We start from the raw sequence: 17,184 nt of genomic DNA, 5'->3' as shown, positions 1-17,184 counted from the left end.
ACAGTTGATTAACAAAGGTATCAAGCCTCCAAACCACAAGTCTTATTTAGTAACACTTGCACGGCAACTCTCTCACCGTATGCAACACAGCGCAGGACGGCATTCAACTTCAATCATGGTAATTAAACCCAACCATCAACACAAAACACATCCAAAACATAACCGCCATGATTAAGGGGCAGTTAAACACTTGCAACCTTCTTTCAACCAAAATTAGGAGCTACTTCTCTGTTTCTAACACAAATGCATTGCACATTTCTTGTTTGAATACAATTAACTGAAGTCTTCCCATTCAGTTGCCTTTTTTATATGCTGTTAAAGTTCATTTCGCTGATGCGTGAAGACAAAGCTAAAATGTATTTTCATCCCCAGCGAGGATCCTGACCTTTCTCTTCATCATTCCCAAACGAGCCGCTTTGGCGTCCAGGGCGGCATATGTGAGCCACAGGCCTGTGGACACATGCTGGACGAAGCACATGGACTCTCCATATTTTATCTCTGGAATGCCCATCCCTTCAACATCGCGCTTCTGAGCCACGTCCACCTTCTCCTGCTCGGGTGAAGCGGGTGGGGGGGGGAAGAGAGAGGAGATGGAGAAAGCCACAGAGAGGTCAATGAGAGAGGAAATGAAAGCATGAAGACAGAAACCAAAGGCAAGACAAAAGAGAAACTGAAAATGTTGATCGTGACCTTTGTCGCACGGAAACAGAAAGCGGAGAGTTTGGTCTTGGCCTTCTCTGGATCGACCACCAACAGACCCTTATCGTCATCCAGACACAGGTACCGGCCTGTTGTGATGTGACGAATACGGAAAGACTGACCCCACTTCATGTGGCTTCCGCTCCAGCTGCAGGAAGAAATTAAGGGGAAAAAACCAACATATTAAAAGCCAACATAGTCTTTCAAATACTGCGATATCATTATTAGCATTCTCGGGTGTTTGTTGTTTAATAGCGTGGCTAAACCACGAGGCTAGTGCACTACATCCATGTAATAAGTGTGATTATGAGAGGAGACTTGTTGCTTTTACTCTCACATGAAAACTAACTTTTATTGAACTTCCTTAACGTCGCAAAAATATGGCACATCTTGTCTCCAAACTGATCCATGCATTTGTTACTTTAACGCGAGACTCTTCAGTTGTTCCAGGAAATGTCAGTGTAAAGTCCAATATATAACTTACAATCCTTCCCTCACCTACAATGCCCTGAATGATCAGGCTCCATCATATCTGAACAAAGTTCAGGGTAACTTCTGATTCTTTGAGTCTCTAAAAGTAGAATGGGAGCCAGAGGCTTTTCTCCTGTGGAACGAGCGCTCTTAATAAAATTGACTTGTTACTCACCAAATAAATTCTGTCAACAAGTACATTGGCATAAATCGATGAATCACCTGATTCTAAGAGGCTCCAACCTCCACAGGGAACGAGCCTGACTGCACACTGCACCGCCTTCGTAGTGAGCCATCCTGCAGCAGAGACACATCCCATCGTATGGCATCAGATTGACAAGAAAAGGGTTTGCTGCTGGGGAAAAACATTCCTCGTCCTCTTCCTCTCACCTGCGCTTCTCCTCTCCTTCCTCTGGAGTAGCGATGGCCAGACACTCGTCCATGTGGCCGTGGAACAGCCTGAGGACGTGACCTCCTGTCAGGAACCCTGGGGGGAGGAATATGCAGCACAGCGAGTGTGTGAATGTCTCTTTGTGATATGTTCAGTGTGCACGACGTAAATCTGAATCACAACAATAAAACATGTAGATCTTCTGCATATATCAATGTGCATGTTTGTGTGTGTGTGTATGAACTGCACGGGCTGCACAGAACTGTTGACAGGTTTGTACCCTCAGCGAGTTCGCATCCGGATGTGATTGGATTCATGTTCCACAGAGTCTGCATGAAGGAGGCATCCACCATCAGATCCCCACTGGCGTAGGACAAGTGCTGAGGATGGAGGAGAAGAGGGGGAAAGATCGGGATTAGCACAGATTACCCGTGTCTTAATCTTCCATTGTTTTAAAGAGTATGGGGTATCAGGAGCGTTACCAGGTATCTCTCAGAGGACACGCTGACCAGGATGAGGTCATCACCCACCCTGACCTTTTCACCTTCTGACCTTTGCTTGGAGGCTGGATGGATGGTCCACCAACACGCCTCACCTGCAAGAAGAACAAACCACAACCGAAGTTCCCCAACGGAGATCGTGACTTGCAACTGATATGTTCACTTATCCTGTATTTAAACAAAACAACTAAAACTGAAACCCTGGCTGTTAGCCTACATTAACATACTGCTCCACACAAATAAATGTAGTCGGCCTGTCCCGATAATTAGGTTACAGGCTTATTCTACCGTATATGGACTTCAATCACTTGTGCTTGTCCTGACAGGAGAATGTCACCAACATTTTAGCCAACATGACACAAGACCCAACACAAGACTTGAGCCAGAGACTCCATTTTATGTGTCGCTAATATAATATGTTTCAGTAATCAGTGATATGCAGGCTTTATTTGTCTGTGGCTTTACCGGTAGAGTCTTCTTGTAAGCCCACGTCAAAGGCCAGCTTGTCGGTGAGAGACCGAGACGTCGTCAAACAGCTCAGGTACTGGGGAGAAAGGTTTTACATGACTTCTACTTTGCTACAACGCAGACAAAAGAAATGAGGCTGTAAACCACATGAGAGAAAGTGGAGCCAAACCATCCTTTGATCAATTAGTTATTATGATTTTCTTCAAACCAACTTACCATGCTTGAGTGGTAGTGTCTCAGGAGGATGGCGTGGCCGTACAGTAAGGTACGATGACCCCCACCTTGGGACGACTGGAGAGGAAGAAGATGGAGAAATATTTACCAGAGCAGCACGTCGAGACAGTTTAAATGTACCTTGATGAGACACAAGGGGGATTATTATATTTTACGAAGGTGCCGAGATCACAGGGACAGATTGAGAGAGGAAATATTTGAATGGGACGGATAAGACGGATGGGCAAAGTGAATGTAAACAATTGAGTGTGGTAATTGGAGGTTTACCGTGGTAACATTCCTGATAATATTTCAATTTGTGCGTCTATTCATATTTATTAACTGAACAATGACTCTTTCTCAAAACAAATACCTCACAGGACATGACGGCGTCCATTCTTATGCAAATACAAGAAAAATAACCACATCAATAGCATAACAGAGTCGAGATATTGCTGAAACTGGGAAGATGCTCTGCTGAAAAATCATGATTCTCAGAGAAGGCGTCACAATGACGGAACAGACAGAGCAAAACAAATGGAAACTTTGAAACAAGCCACCACAGATTAGATTATAATCTCACAAAAGAAAACATCAAATTAATCCATCCTACCTTTTCGCAACATCCAGCAAGGATGGAACAAGAAAACACAATTACTGGAGGAGTTATAGAGAGTTTAGCCCAAACAACCATTTAGTGGACCCCCTATGAGAAGAATGCTAAGCCTTTTATGTCGGGTTAAGCACCCATAATCCACTGGGACCAGTCAGGGGCAGGTGTGTCAAGTGCCAGCGCTGTCCTGTTAGCCCTGGTGTGCATAAGTGCCAGGCTTTGTTAGCACAGGTGGTGGTGGTGGTGTGATTTTGTGTGTGTGTGTGTGTGTTAAGTGGGAGATAGGCCTGCAGTGCTCTGGGGGTGTTGGGTTTCTCCATCTAGCCCTGACAGAGGCGGGTGGGACCCTCCACTGGGCTGCATGCCAGGCAGCTCTCAATCCCCTGCTCACCATTTCAAAGGTCGGGCTCGTCCACAACTCCCAGCTCCTGTGAGGCCGGGATCTACCGGACTAGCTGCACTAACGCAACTTAAATGCAGCAAATCGAGAGCCTCTCTTCCATTAGCCTCAGGCAGAGAAGGTTTCTGTCATCTATCTTTTAATTTAGCTGAAATGTGGACTACAAAAGGGAATACAAATAAGGTCCGATGACTTCATTCTGCATAATACTTAACCATGTGCTTCTGTGTGTTGCACTTTTGGAGCAATGGGTAAACAATCATTTAGTGAGAACCCACAAAAGCTAGCTCACTGATTTAAGGATTTGCATTCAAAGACAGATAACTAGATTGCTGCAATAAATATCAGAATTATGGGTTTTTGCCATATTAAACTTGTATATGTTGTGTGGATTAGGAAGTCAAGTGGGTTAGGGCTCAAGTCATTTTTTGCAGCAGTGTGAAAACATGTTCTGTATACAATGAGGAACAGAAATTCACTCGACGTCAACAAAGAAGGAACATCAAGCAGGGTGAGGTACCATGAGAGGCAAGAAGACAAATGTGCTGGTGATATTTCTGCATACGAACGTGAATGAATGATGCATTGTGACACCTTGCTAGATGTTTCAATAAAGGTTTTTTTTTATTTTCATCTTCCCAGTAAGCAGTTTTTAGTACCAGCATAAAGGTTGTATCTGAAGACAGTGGACCGGGATGGAGAGAGATGTGTGAATGTGTTTCACTCAGGAGGACAGCGAGTGGGTAACAGCAGAGGAACGAGGACTGTTGCCGGGTTGCTCGGCACACACGTTACAGGACAACAGACACATTAACAGACGTACCCATTGGTCCAAATCGACTGCCTGCTTGGCAGAAAGCAAGAAGGGAAGTGGAGGGCAGGGTGTCAGATCAAAGCTTTTTTTAAATCATAAGAAAATAAAAGCAGAGTTTATCTATGGCGCTTACAAAAACTGAAGGATCATCACGTACAGTACGCTTCATGATGGAGAAACGGACTATCTGTGATCCATATCTAAACTACAAAAGTAGTCCCTCTAAATCCTCTAATACATGGACTAACATGTTGGTGCTGTTACAGTGAGTAGATATAGTGATAAAGACATATTTAAAATTATAATGAACACATAAACCCGTATTTATCATCTGGAAAGCAACCTCGTATATGGACTGTTATGATAATAGTGGAATAAAATTGGGTTTCAAATATGAGATGCATAGCTGGTATAAGCAAATTAAAGCTGATTAAAAATAAATGATCTTTAAGACCCTCTGACCCGCAGTCACATGAGAGGATCAATAATAAATTAATAAATCCAAAACAGAGAAATTTCTGCTTTAGCCTAGAAGGATGCAGAAGGAAACAGCTGACACAGTTTGTCTTCTATTGACTACTAAACGGTCCTATTTCTGTGTTGTATCTCGATAGACAGACAGATAATCAGAGGGTTAATTCCATGAGAGAAAAACTTTAAAAAATGGCGGGACCTCTGAGACGCAGCTGTTGCATGGATCCAAAGTGTGAGCTGGATGAGCTAAATGTTATTTCAACACGTTTTTAAGAATGCACAAGCTACAACTGGTACAAAGGATAGTTTTGCAATGTATGGAGTACACTTTTGTTGGAGTTTCCAGATTTTATGCTAAGTACTTCTTTGTTTCATGCTGGACGTGGAGATTAGATTAGAGTTTGTTTTCTTATGTAAATCCACTTATTTCCAAAGAAGTGGGAAGTGTTCCTCTCAGTAAAAAGATACAGAGGATCACTGAACTAAAAGAAAATGGTGCCCTAAAAAGAACAGAAATTATTTTCATCCGTCAGAAATACACTTTATATCATAGTGTATTTCTTTATTTGTCATTCATGAGCCAAATTGCTCGAAAGCACCAACTGGATCTCTCACATCGCTGCCAAAAAAATAAATAAACATCCCCTTTCCATAGACTCTACCCCTTACTTATTTCTTTATTCCTGTTTTTGAGTCCTACCTCGGTCATCTCCACCCTGTTGGCCAACATCTCCTGCAGAGCGCGGACCGACAGGGACTGCACCAGAACGAAGCTGCATATGGCCAGGTCCGGGGGCACGTTCTGCCCGACGTATGGACGGCAAAAGGAGAAACGGCAAAAAAAAAGTCGGTGAGCACACACAGCTGCGTACACAACGGGACAGACAGGAAGAGGAGGGAGGCCGGCAGCATCCTACCTGAGCGTTGGATGTGGTTTCCAGGAAGCAGAGACGGTTCCCGAAGCCCTCGCAGGACAGACAGAGCTTAATCTGCTGCTCCTTCTGGACGGAGGCAGTGCACTGCAGAACGACCTGGTCATCCTGCAGACACGCAAAGACAAAAGACTTGGAGTCACTGGCTGTACACTTGATTTTATGTTCACACCACTGAGTTTATTTTGGCTGCTGCTTGTCCCTGAAACGCCCACTTATTCATATTTTAGGACGCATCCTTTTTTTGTCTGTACAGCACTTCTTGAATATGGTGCAGGCAATGTCGTGCACAATACCGACCTTTTATTGACTAGTGGAGTGCTTCACAAGGAGTGCTGAAGAGGAAAACCTGCCTCCAGCTCACAATAGAAAACAATAGAATGAAATGAAAGAAAACTAAAAACTGCAGGGGACATTTTCCTATAGGTGGCTCTTTCTTTTCTAATGCATTTACTATCTACGTTTATGTCTTTTGACATCACGTTATTTTGTTTGGCAGCGTTTGTCATTGTACATTTTATGCAATTCATTTGGTCTTAAACGCCACTGCCACGCAACAAGAAAACAACTTAGACAGACATGATGCTCACTGATGGATCACACAACCAAACAAGGTTTTGAAAGCTTGCTTATTAATATTTATAATACACAATTTTTTTTTTAAAGCAATGTCTGCCTGCAGAGTAGAAATACAATAAAAAAAAGTGATATCCAAAGATGTAGCATTTTTAAATGACCAGTTGCGACGACTACAAACAGCTCTTTTCTGCACAAAATTGTACAAAGGTAAGAACTTTACATATTCATGTAATGTGCTGCAACTCTGTTACGTTGCTCATTCTGGTCACATGACATCTGTTGCTCGTGTCCGTCCTGGGAGAGGGATCCTCCCTCAGGTTTCTTCCCCTTTTTTTCCCTGTTAAAGGGTTTTTCTATCTTCATTTGGGGGATCATGTGTACAGATTGTAAAGCCCTCTGAGGCAAATCTTGTGTTTGCGATTTTGGGCTACACAAAATAAACTGAATTGAAAAGACACGAGCAACTCAGATCCACAAGCAGAATGCTAACGGACAGCAATTTGTTGCTCCTCGTCAGACCCCGGACCCTCAGAGGCCGCTGTAAATACGGCAATAAACACCCTCCCTTGCCTGTGAAACCCACACCTGACACTCAAGATTCCCAGCTGCTCCTTCTACTCTGTCACTGCGCAAGTGGATGCATCACTTAACCCGATTAAATATTCTTCGCTCCAGTTCTGGACAGTTTCCCGAACTTTTGTCCCCTCTCACTCGACGACTAATGAATCATTCTGTCTTCGCGTTCTTGACCCGTTTGCCGTCTCGTCCCGGTGATTCAGCAACACGAACCCCGGCTTATGGAGTTCAGGAGAAGAGGCGGCGCAGCGCAGGCGTAAGCATGGCGGTGGCACACGGCAGCAGCACGGAAAGTGACGCAGAGCCGTGTCCTCATAGCATCGACTCCTCTCCCATACCCAGGGGCCTCTAGTGTTTCTTTGGCTGAAGAGCGTCCCCCTGCTTCCTCTGGCTGGGCTATCATCTATCTCTCCACAGCCTTGAAATGTCTCCTCCCTCTTCGTGTTCCCTGCCTTTCACTCTGTAAAGTGGAGCAATGCGCCCTCTTCTCCTTCACTGCAGACTCCAGCAACACCACTCCATGTGAGACTGGAAGAAACAGGGCTTTCAGGCCAAATCTGCGAATCTCAAGGACGTAAGGATCGAGTTCCCAATCACGTTAAAAAGCAAAAGGGGGTGGAAGTGCACCAACAACACCAACAACTCACACTACTTCAAAGCCGAGATCAGCAGCTATATGCACTACAGCAGCATTGGATCTTAGGTTATGAAAACGATCTGAGACGATAAGTTGAAGCTGTGCTGAGCGAGAAGGTTAAAATGGGCTAAACTGGCCTCATTTGGGAGGACAGTGCATACAGGCTCAGACTGCAGTCCCCATTAAAAGATAGGGCTGAGCTTGTGGGTGTCTAAAAGCAGACTGAAGAAACCGGGTGACTCACTGCTCCGAGGCGAGATGTGCGATCGGATGACAGCCGTGGACGATGTATGCCCCGATGTTTATCCATCCATCTATTTCTACAGCCACAGGCTCACACTGCAGATTTACGCACTTACTTCAAACCTTCTACCTCTCTGGGCACGATCAAAAAGGCAAAGGAACGCAGAGAATACGCCATCTGATTTCTGTACCAAATCATTCTGTCCATATGTTCTTGCAAGTGCGATAAAAACAATTAAGGGCTATTGTTCTTTTATATAAATATGTGGTTTGGATTTAGATTACCACTGAACAAACTATAAATCCTCTGGGTAAGTGACCGCAGGAACGTTTGTGGAAAGCCATTAATAGCATAGGGTGTTTTATGGGTATGGGGACATCATACAACTTGTTATCATCAAAGTAATAAGGGAAACAACCTTTCATTCATCAAATGAATAGACTTGCTGTCAAAAACTCTTTACACTATACAATTGAGCTCAATGGAAAACATCACACGGTCAAGGAAAGATGAGAGAGAGAAAGACAACCGCAGTGCTCAGACAATCTGATTGCACTTGAACAACATCAGCTGGATGGATGTTGCTTTATTTCACTTACAAACCCCATGCTGTTCAGTTCAAGTGAGGATTTCTGCCCGAAAGAGAAGCACACAACTTCTGGAAGTTATCCATAAATACAGCCAACGGCGTGTTGCGTTCAATGTTGCTGCAGCAAGGAATTGTGAGCAGAAGAGGGAAAAACTTTCTTTGTGGAGCTAGAGGAACACAAAATACTTCAGCCAGCACTTTGGCCGGACCCGTTAGTGCACCCCGAACGTTAGGGCACTCAGACTTATAATAGTCCACTGACAAGTGCATCAGGAACTACAGGGATGTGTCCTTCTGAGAGTCTCACTGTGAAGCACTTCCAACGTGAAAAGCTGACATACAAACCCCCCCCGGGCTTAACTCACCCTCATATTAATAGAGACGGCTTTTAGGATGTGCACCTGCCGCTTTATTGGGAGCTAATAATTAGCTAATCTCGCGTGACGGTATCTGAGGCCGAGACAGGTAGGCCGCATGGGGTGAAAGCTCTGGGCAGTGCTGGGCATCGGCACGCGTCGAGTTACAGCCCAACCCTGGACTTGGCGGCAGAAGCGTCCGGGGCTGTGTGGACGTTTGGGGTCAGAGGGAAAGGAAGAGACAATTGGATGTAAACTGACAACCACACAGACAGACGCCCTGATGTTCACAAATAGAGGTGTGTAATGCAGCGGAGATTAACAGCAAGAGGCACAGATAGCAGCCTGAAAGCAGACACCTTTGTGTATTCTCTAGAGCCCGACTGTTGGTGCCAGGGTTCCCCCGGACAGACGGGCACGCCGCCCGCCATGCGCAGGAAGCAAGCCGATGCAAAAATGGTGAGCATCCTCCGGCTCGGGTCCTGGAAAACAATCTCAGCGCTCAAATCTTGAAGGACATCCCAATCCCCTTCAAATGCACTTTGAAGGTGCAAGGATGCTTACCGCACGAGCTGTGAGCGAGGAAACACCAGCGTGTCCTCTGCACAAGTCCGTTCTGCACGCTCTGTGTTTACGTCACAGATTTCTGCCCCACGCTCTGACCACAGTGTGCTGATACAGGCCACCTCGGGACATTGATTGTGTTTCTGCAGACATAAAAATAAATCTGAGGGTGCAGCACGTTGCCCGGTACGTGGGTGGAGGAGAGGAACAGTTCAATGAGGCAGAGTGGAGAGCGCTGATGGGGTTTCCCTTTGAAAACTGGCAGAGAGCATGCAGGTGCACTATCAGGATCCTGCATCACAGACTGCAGTTTGAAGTCACCCCCGCTTTCCTCAGCCATGCACTCTCATGTTTTCGTCTGTACTTGCTAAAATAAAGAATAAAATCCCCCAAACGAGCTGCCTATTTTCTCTTAAACCCTTATTTTGAGTCTTTCTTTCAAGCATTTCTAATTTCTATCAGAATGCCTCTGAAGAGTTTCTGACATGAGGCTCTTTTCATGGTCCTGATAAAACATCCACCCTCGAAGACACAGCAGATTGAGAGTCAAGAGTTTGTGGCGCCCAAGGACAGAAAACGAGTCACCAAGTGTGAGGTTTGGGTTACACACACTACACACCATCTCTCACACATTGCCCCTGAAATAGCTAAACCAAACCACAGAAGAAAACAAAGATTAAGTCTATATCAAAGGTTTCTTACCTGCCTGCGTCACAATATAAGACAATGCATCACAATACAACAGGTTTAATTCTACTCAACTTATATGCAAAAGCCGAGATAAGGTTCAATCTGACTGGTGAAATTGTTTAAAAAATATATCCTGCGACTGCAGCTAAGGAGTGCAACTGCAAATATCCGCACTCCTTAGCTGCAGGATTTTATTCTTTTTTTAAATTCTTTTATTCTTTTTATTTTATTTCTCTGCGCTGCTGGCGTTATGTCGTTTGCGGCCCTCTTTTCTCTCCCATTACCTCTGACACTCTGGCCTGGGCCTTCCCCCTCGGCTCCTCTCCTATTTTAGGGGGCCGCACCTGTCACTATCACATTCCCTCCTTCTGCTGACCAGCAGATACTTGGAGCTACACTCGGAGAAAGAGCACTCGCTCGCTCACGGGGAGGGTTGAGCTCAGGAAAACACGGACGCTTAGATCATTGCTGGATTCCACGTCTGGTGGACAAAAAGCAGAAATCAGCCGATGGCTTCCACAAAAAAAGTGTGGGGAAATGAAAGAACACGCATTAGACTTTTGTTTTAAAGTCTCTTTAAGCTCATTGGGTTACAAGTTTTAGCAACACCGGGAACAGAATTAGGGTTAAAAATCTTGAGAATGCAAAATATCCCAAAGCTCCTTCAATAGGTGGCCAGGACATATCTACAATACAGCATGAATATTTGCCCAGATTTTACGCCGTTCACTCTAAACTGAGTTACCGGGTCATCTCGGCTTGAACAAATCAGATTGGAAGAAACACTGATGTTAAATTTCATCGCCATATTGTTTTGACAGCCCACCAACACAGACTTCCTTCCCCTCCGGCTCAGTTCAGCGACTACTACACACAAGTCCACATCAAACACTGCGCCGCCTGTGTCTTTTGAAAGACAATAAGTCTGGCAGACAGCCGCAATTCAAAGGGCGACACTGGAGTAAAACAATCAGTTCCTCTAAAAAGAAAATAGAAGAACTGTTTGTCTGAGAAGTAAGTAAAGTACTTTCCTGACCAGCAGACCTGATCTGTAATCTAAAAAGCAAACGTTGGAGAGAGTTAAGATGCAGATAGATGTATTGTGAAACACAAGCAACATCCCATAGTAGAAGTTTAACAGTTTAACAACCTGAGAAAACAGGGTTGAAATCCTCTTTTCTTACCTTTGGACAATTAACGGCCGACCCTTAAACATCTCTTGAAGTCTACAAAGCACAAAGAGTTAATCTTCATTTCAGTCTTTGCTTAAACTACTTCATCAACAAGACCATATTGTCCTTTTTCTATTTTGAAGTGGCTCAAACCAAACGGCTGCACTGTGGATCCAAAATATTTCTCCTTTCTGGCAGAACTCACACATTCTGGAAGATTTTGGGCATTTTGAGACAAAGGCAGTGAGAAATGATGAAGTAAACATTGGCCCGTCTGCACTCCTTTAGCTACAACACACGTTATGCTGTATTAGCTTCTAAAAGACTCTTTAAAAAAATAATTTAAAAAGTAAAAAGGGAGCAATGCCAGTGGTTTTGCATTTACAGCAAATCCCATCGATCCCTGCCAGCCATTGTGCACACCGAGCTGCTTTGTTTCAGAAAGTTGTTTTCCATTAACTCCAGAATAAAAACAATTTAAAGTTTTAATAGTATGGGCAGCAATAACAATGGCACAAAATAATATGGATTTGATGTTTAGATTGCATAAGATTAATGCAGCCAAAACATGTGTATTTTAAACTATTTGATTGTCCACCGTCCAACCAGTTCACGCAGCAAAGGTCACTTGATCTTTTGAGTTTTAAAAAGGTGACAGAGCTAATCTTTTAGCATGTACACACACACACACACACACACACACACACGTTGCATAACAGTTGTGTGACTTTCTGCAGGATCTCCTCTTCTCTCGGCGTCTCGTGCTGGAGAGAGCAGACCACCTGTTTATTGTGTACACTGCTGTGACCAAAGCAGGCAGACTAGCAGGTGCTATATGTGTGTGTGTCTGTGTGTGTGTGTGTGTGTGTGTGTGTGTGTGTGTGTGTGTGTGTGGCCCTGCTGCAGACGTGTTCATCTCCTGAGCTCAGCACTTCTAAAGCCCTGCGTCGCTCAGACCCCCTTCGCCCCCCCGATGATCACAATGTAAATGTGTGTTAAAGAGCGAGAGGGGACAAAGGCCTCGGGGTAAGGAGGGTGGACTAAATGTCTCAGTAGAAACAGGTGGCGGTGTAACCAAATAAAATATGTCAGTGTCATCTCAACTGTTAAATCAAAAAATTAGCACCCGAAAGAGAAGAGAGGCTGTTGAAAAGAGGGGTGAAAGGTGGAGTTTAAAGGTTAATAGGGTTTCTATTGCTTCCTGGTTGCGCAACCTGCTTTTGTTACCTTTTGATGATGTCAGTGATGACTTTATGACCAGTTGAAGAAACAAATCCGCTCACATTCAGACGAGCAACTATGTTCTACATCTCAAAGACGAGAGCAGCCTTCCACAACAAAAGCACCACAAACAACTGTCTTCACTTCTAAAAATAATTGTCTTTTCTTGATCTGTAATTCCCTCAATGATTTGTATTATGGATACAATTAAAATGAGAGAGAGCTGGACAGAGAAAACACTTTTTACATAATTTATCAGTCTTGAAGCAGAACAAATATAAATACTCGGCTACGGAGAGAAACAACTCTCCTCTGACATTGACGATTACTGTGTCTTTATTAGTAGAAGTACAGTGATCATGTGATCGATACAAACGCGATCAAAAGTCTGATCTCAGCTGATCTGAAGGCAGGTCAGCGATATCGTTTCCATCACCTGAGTGTTGAATTCACTCATCCAATCAGAATCCTTTCAAATACCTTATTCCGTCTATTTATGTTAAACTTTCACTACATTGAAGAATTAAATTGTTGAATTTACAAAATGTACAAACACCCAAATGTTTTCCACCTAATAAATTACACATTTTCTTTTTTCAAAATGAGGTAATTAGATCATTGCCAAGCAAAGACCAATGTGGTCATTGTTAAACCAACCTGACCCCAACGCTAGAAAGCACCACCTTAAAAGTCACCGGTGAAAACACAACCCCATGACCACAACTTCCCCAATCCAGCCTCTACTGTCCAGTTCAAGAGAGAAACAGTCAACCTAAACAACAACGTGAAACCCCTGAAAATGTCCAATCCTGCTCAGGAAACCCGAGAACGTAGATCCCAAAAAATGTCCCCTTAAGTCTCAGCTCACGTGTTGATGATTGAAATACAGTGGTCCGAAACTTATAAAAAACACCTTTTAACCTGCAAATCACTCGGTCACAACAATGAAAAAAGATCTCGGTTCACTTGACACGCACAGGGACAAGCACACACACACACACACACACACACACACACACACACAGGCACGCACAACACGTCTCCCGAAGGATGCTGGCAAGTAGGACACCGACTCCAGAGTGTGCGCTCTTTATAGTGTCAGGCTAAAAAAAGGAAAGCTCTGTTGCGGACCGGATCTCGAAATACCCCTTCAAAAGTCTCTCGCCCGCGTGATTCACACCACGTCTTGTGGCGTCGTGAAACAGTGACACCGCTTTTAGGAAGAGGTGCTGTTGTGTGAACTCTGGGTCACCTGGTGCGGACGCTGGTGTGTTTCAGCAGTCTGTGTCACTGTTTCTAAAGAAGGTAAGACGGCTGGCGATTGCAAGCTCCACGGATCCTTTGACAGCTAATGTGGGGGCTTGCAGGTATTTTGTTTTTGTTTTGTAAAGAGGAGGTTGATGATGAGGCCTAAGCCCCACCAGCTGGTGTGTGTGGACCGTGCAACTCTTCAAGTCCCCCAACAGCGCTGTGACTCACGGCCTCGAGTCGTATCAGAATAACACAATGAAACCCAGAATAGACTGGAGCAGCACTGCTGAGTAATCTGTGTGTGGCCTTTTTGCGACGATCAGTGGAGGTGTGCAGGGAGAAGAGCGAAATGCAGAACATCGTTCCCCATCTGTCACGCCGAGTAGGATTCAGCATCCAAAGGATCCAAACCACATCGCCTCAGAGTCCTAAACTCACACCCACACAGGCTTTCATCTGATTTGGAGGATTCCCAGCAGGAATGAAAAAACAAGTGGCATGACAGAGGAAAAAAAACATAAAAAATAAAAGAACTAACAGGATTACGCTGTTATTATTATTTTTAGCTTCTTCCTCAAATAGACAACAACGACTTTTTCAAACTGGAGGTAGTTACTATGACAGTGGAGGAAGGCAAGCCCGAATAACCTACTGTAGAGTTTGTGTAGTTGTTGCGTCATTACACTCAAGAGCCCGGCGATGGGATTGAAGGGATTTAACAACCAAAATAATCTTTCTATAAATGTGGGGGAATGATTGCCTCCTTAACTCATGAGTTAATCTTGTTTAATCTTGTATAGCTGGATGTCTTTACAACCCCTATAGAAGTTAACTTAACCTGTAAAACCAGCCAAGATGGCATTTGAAGTCTGCTCCTTCCACTTCCTGCTTATTTAGTGTGAAACATCTTCTACATCCTTCCTACTCATCGCCCTGGACTCCAGCCTTGGACTCTAGCTAGCCGGCTGTAGCTAGCTATATTTATCGATACGCAGTAGTAACGCGCGGCGCTTTAAGCTCACAAAAGCTATAACTTGGGAAAGCAAAGAACTTCTTTTGACAAACTTTCCCGTGCACACAGTATAGTTTGAATATATTTTGTGTGCTCGTACGTGAGAGTCCATGTTGAGCCGTCAGGTTGTTATCCTAAACGAGACACCGTGGGGTGATGAAATGACAATGAGGTAACAGCTCCTCCACATAAGCCCGAGGAAAAACCCCAGACTCACACAATGCTTAAAGAATCTCACAGCACCGCGAGCGCTTATGTTTTTAGCCCCTTGTCCGCCTGTGGGGATTGAACCGCTGACCCCCTGCAGCACCGGTGTCAAAGATAGACCCATTGAAGTGCACCGGCCATTAATAATTCACCTACAGCTGCATTGTTTTTTCCTTTTGAAGCGTTTAGTGTCTCATAGTTTCATCGTCACCAGAGAGGACAAACCCGCTGAGGGCATTCAAAGTGTTCGGCCCGGCGCGTCTCGCTGCTCATTTCACAGTTTGTAGATAGAAGCAAACAATGTTTATCGTTTCCAAAGAAAAAAGTGCCGACCGCGAGGCTCTGCAATGCCGTCTCGGGGATACGGGCTCGACAGGAGAAACGCGTCCGTCATTTACATTTGGTCTTCCTGCGCGGCGGTGGTGGAGCGACGCTCTAACAGAAATACATTTCACCGTGGGGGTTTTGTCGATGCAGAGATGAGTCTCTTGATGATTGTTTCTCGCACTGCCCTTGATTGGGAGAAGATTTTTGTCTCATGTCATCTTTCATAGTAAGTGTTTTATGTCAGCGACAAAAAAAACATTCGGATATTTAAACTAAATACTTGATTTCAAAGCAAACAACACAATTTAAGTTTCAGTTGTTTAAAGTCAAAGAGTTCAATCTGATGCAATGAATAACGACATAAAAGTAAAATTAACTGGATTACAACACTTCATTGTCATACTAATATTCTTTTAATAATGATTTCAAACACATTGTGGAGCTCAAGGTGGAATTCGAGATGTCAATAATAAAAATAATTCTACTTAATTATCTTTTTTCAGGTCCAAAAGGTGGTTGTTAATGAATTCAAATGCGCGGGGAGGAATGTATTATAAAATAAAAAGAAGGAATAGCTTCAGTTCAATTTGAATTCAGCTGTTTTACATCATTTTTTTCAGATTTGGACACCGTGAAGAGGAAATCTCTCCGCTTTCTCCCGGACGCGGCCTTCGGCCAGCTGTCCGCTTCAGGCCCGAGCTGCTTGTTGCCCTCCCGCCTCACCCCACACTCATAGGCTCCACTTTCCCCAGATAAAAATAGATAACGATGCTAACAGATGCACCAGCCCCTGTCCATCTATCTGGGCGCTCACACACACACACACACACACAAACACACACAAATATACACGCATAAACTGTCACCTATCGTTAAGCCCAAAAACTTCTGGATGCAACAGAAAAGAGATGAGAAAATTATCTTAAAATATGATGAGGGAATGTGGGTTAGATTTCTGCGCACACACAAGATATTTTAAATTAAAATTAAAAAAAATCAATTAACAAGTTTAAAGAGAGCCGCTGATAAGCGGGTCATGGCACATTCAGGGCACTGCAAAAATAGTCAACTATATACAGAAGCGGAGCCTTGGCTCAGAGAACTGCAACTACAGATTTGACTGAAATACCCGATGCCAGAAAAGCAAAAGTGGTACAAGTGGAGGAGCTGTGAAACCGAAGAGCACCGAGGTAGATCGCGAGACAATTTTAGATCGCGAGCTGAATCTCCTTCTCTTCAGAAAAGTAACAATCAAATCATCTTCCTCGCTGTTCTCATAACTCCTCATCTCCTCCGGTGCCGGTTTTTCCAAAAAAAGGAAAGTGAGCAGGACTTACCGTTCGCAGGAACTGGATCTCCTCCTCTCCCTCTCCCCCTTCGGCCATCCTTCTCCGAGGGTTATTCGCAGCTCCTCGGGAGAAAAGACAAAATCCTTCTGATCAGGATTTATTAATTTTCTTTTATGTCCTTTGCTACGTCCCCTCCCTCTCGCCTCCACGTTGCGCCTCTCTCCCTCCTTTCTGTACCCCCTTCTCTCTCTCTCTCTCTCTCACACACACACACACTCTCAGTGTCTCTCGCTCTGGTGTGTGCGTGTGTGTGGGCGTGCTGAAGGACAGCGCGAGTCCTGTGGCTCTCACGGTGTTGTGAGAGAGAGTGAGGGGCTGGAGAGGTTCTCCCTCGGCTTCTTTCTCCTCTCAGCCTCTCGTTGCATCCCCCACCCGCAGATGAGGAGGAAGGGGTGGGGAGGAGGCACCTTGTCAGACAGCTACATGGCACCCATC

At 44.5% G+C, this 17,184-nt stretch overlaps 1 protein-coding gene across 8 annotated transcripts in view; it reads right to left on the bottom strand.

Moving 5' to 3' along the window:
• The window catches only part of ryr1b (ryanodine receptor 1b (skeletal)), a 66,527-nt gene that overhangs the window by 47,190 nt on the left and 2,153 nt on the right, over positions 1–17,184 (bottom strand). For 4 of the 8 annotated variants that reach the window (XM_068585258.1, XM_068585260.1, XM_068585262.1 and 1 more), the window contains exons 1-11: positions 16,738–17,100; positions 5,961–6,083; positions 5,744–5,845; positions 2,746–2,820; positions 2,527–2,605; positions 2,044–2,156; positions 1,842–1,941; positions 1,561–1,657; positions 1,393–1,467; positions 691–847; positions 386–550 (exon numbers count right to left, since the gene is read on the bottom strand). In XM_068585258.1, the coding sequence (XP_068441359.1) occupies positions 386–550; positions 691–847; positions 1,393–1,467; positions 1,561–1,657; positions 1,842–1,941; positions 2,044–2,156; positions 2,527–2,605; positions 2,746–2,820; positions 5,744–5,845; positions 5,961–6,083; positions 16,738–16,785 (1,134 nt within the window). In that variant the 5' untranslated portion in view covers positions 16,786–17,100. Of the gene's footprint in view, positions 1–385; positions 551–690; positions 848–1,392; positions 1,468–1,560; positions 1,658–1,841; positions 1,942–2,043; positions 2,157–2,526; positions 2,606–2,745; positions 2,821–4,578; positions 4,600–5,743; positions 5,846–5,960; positions 6,084–16,737; positions 17,101–17,184 lie in introns of those variants that run through there. The other 4 variants (XM_068585256.1, XM_068585257.1, XM_068585259.1 and 1 more) reach the window with 2 other exon arrangements.

This window comes from Clinocottus analis, unplaced genomic scaffold, assembly GCF_023055335.1.
Source record: "Clinocottus analis isolate CAN_PGR_092001 unplaced genomic scaffold, fCliAna1.0.p SCAF_2, whole genome shotgun sequence".
NCBI classification, from domain to species: domain Eukaryota; kingdom Metazoa; phylum Chordata; class Actinopteri; order Perciformes; family Cottidae; genus Clinocottus; species Clinocottus analis.
Note: the sequence above shows the minus strand (reverse complement) of the source record. Positions and strands in the feature narration are given on the sequence as shown.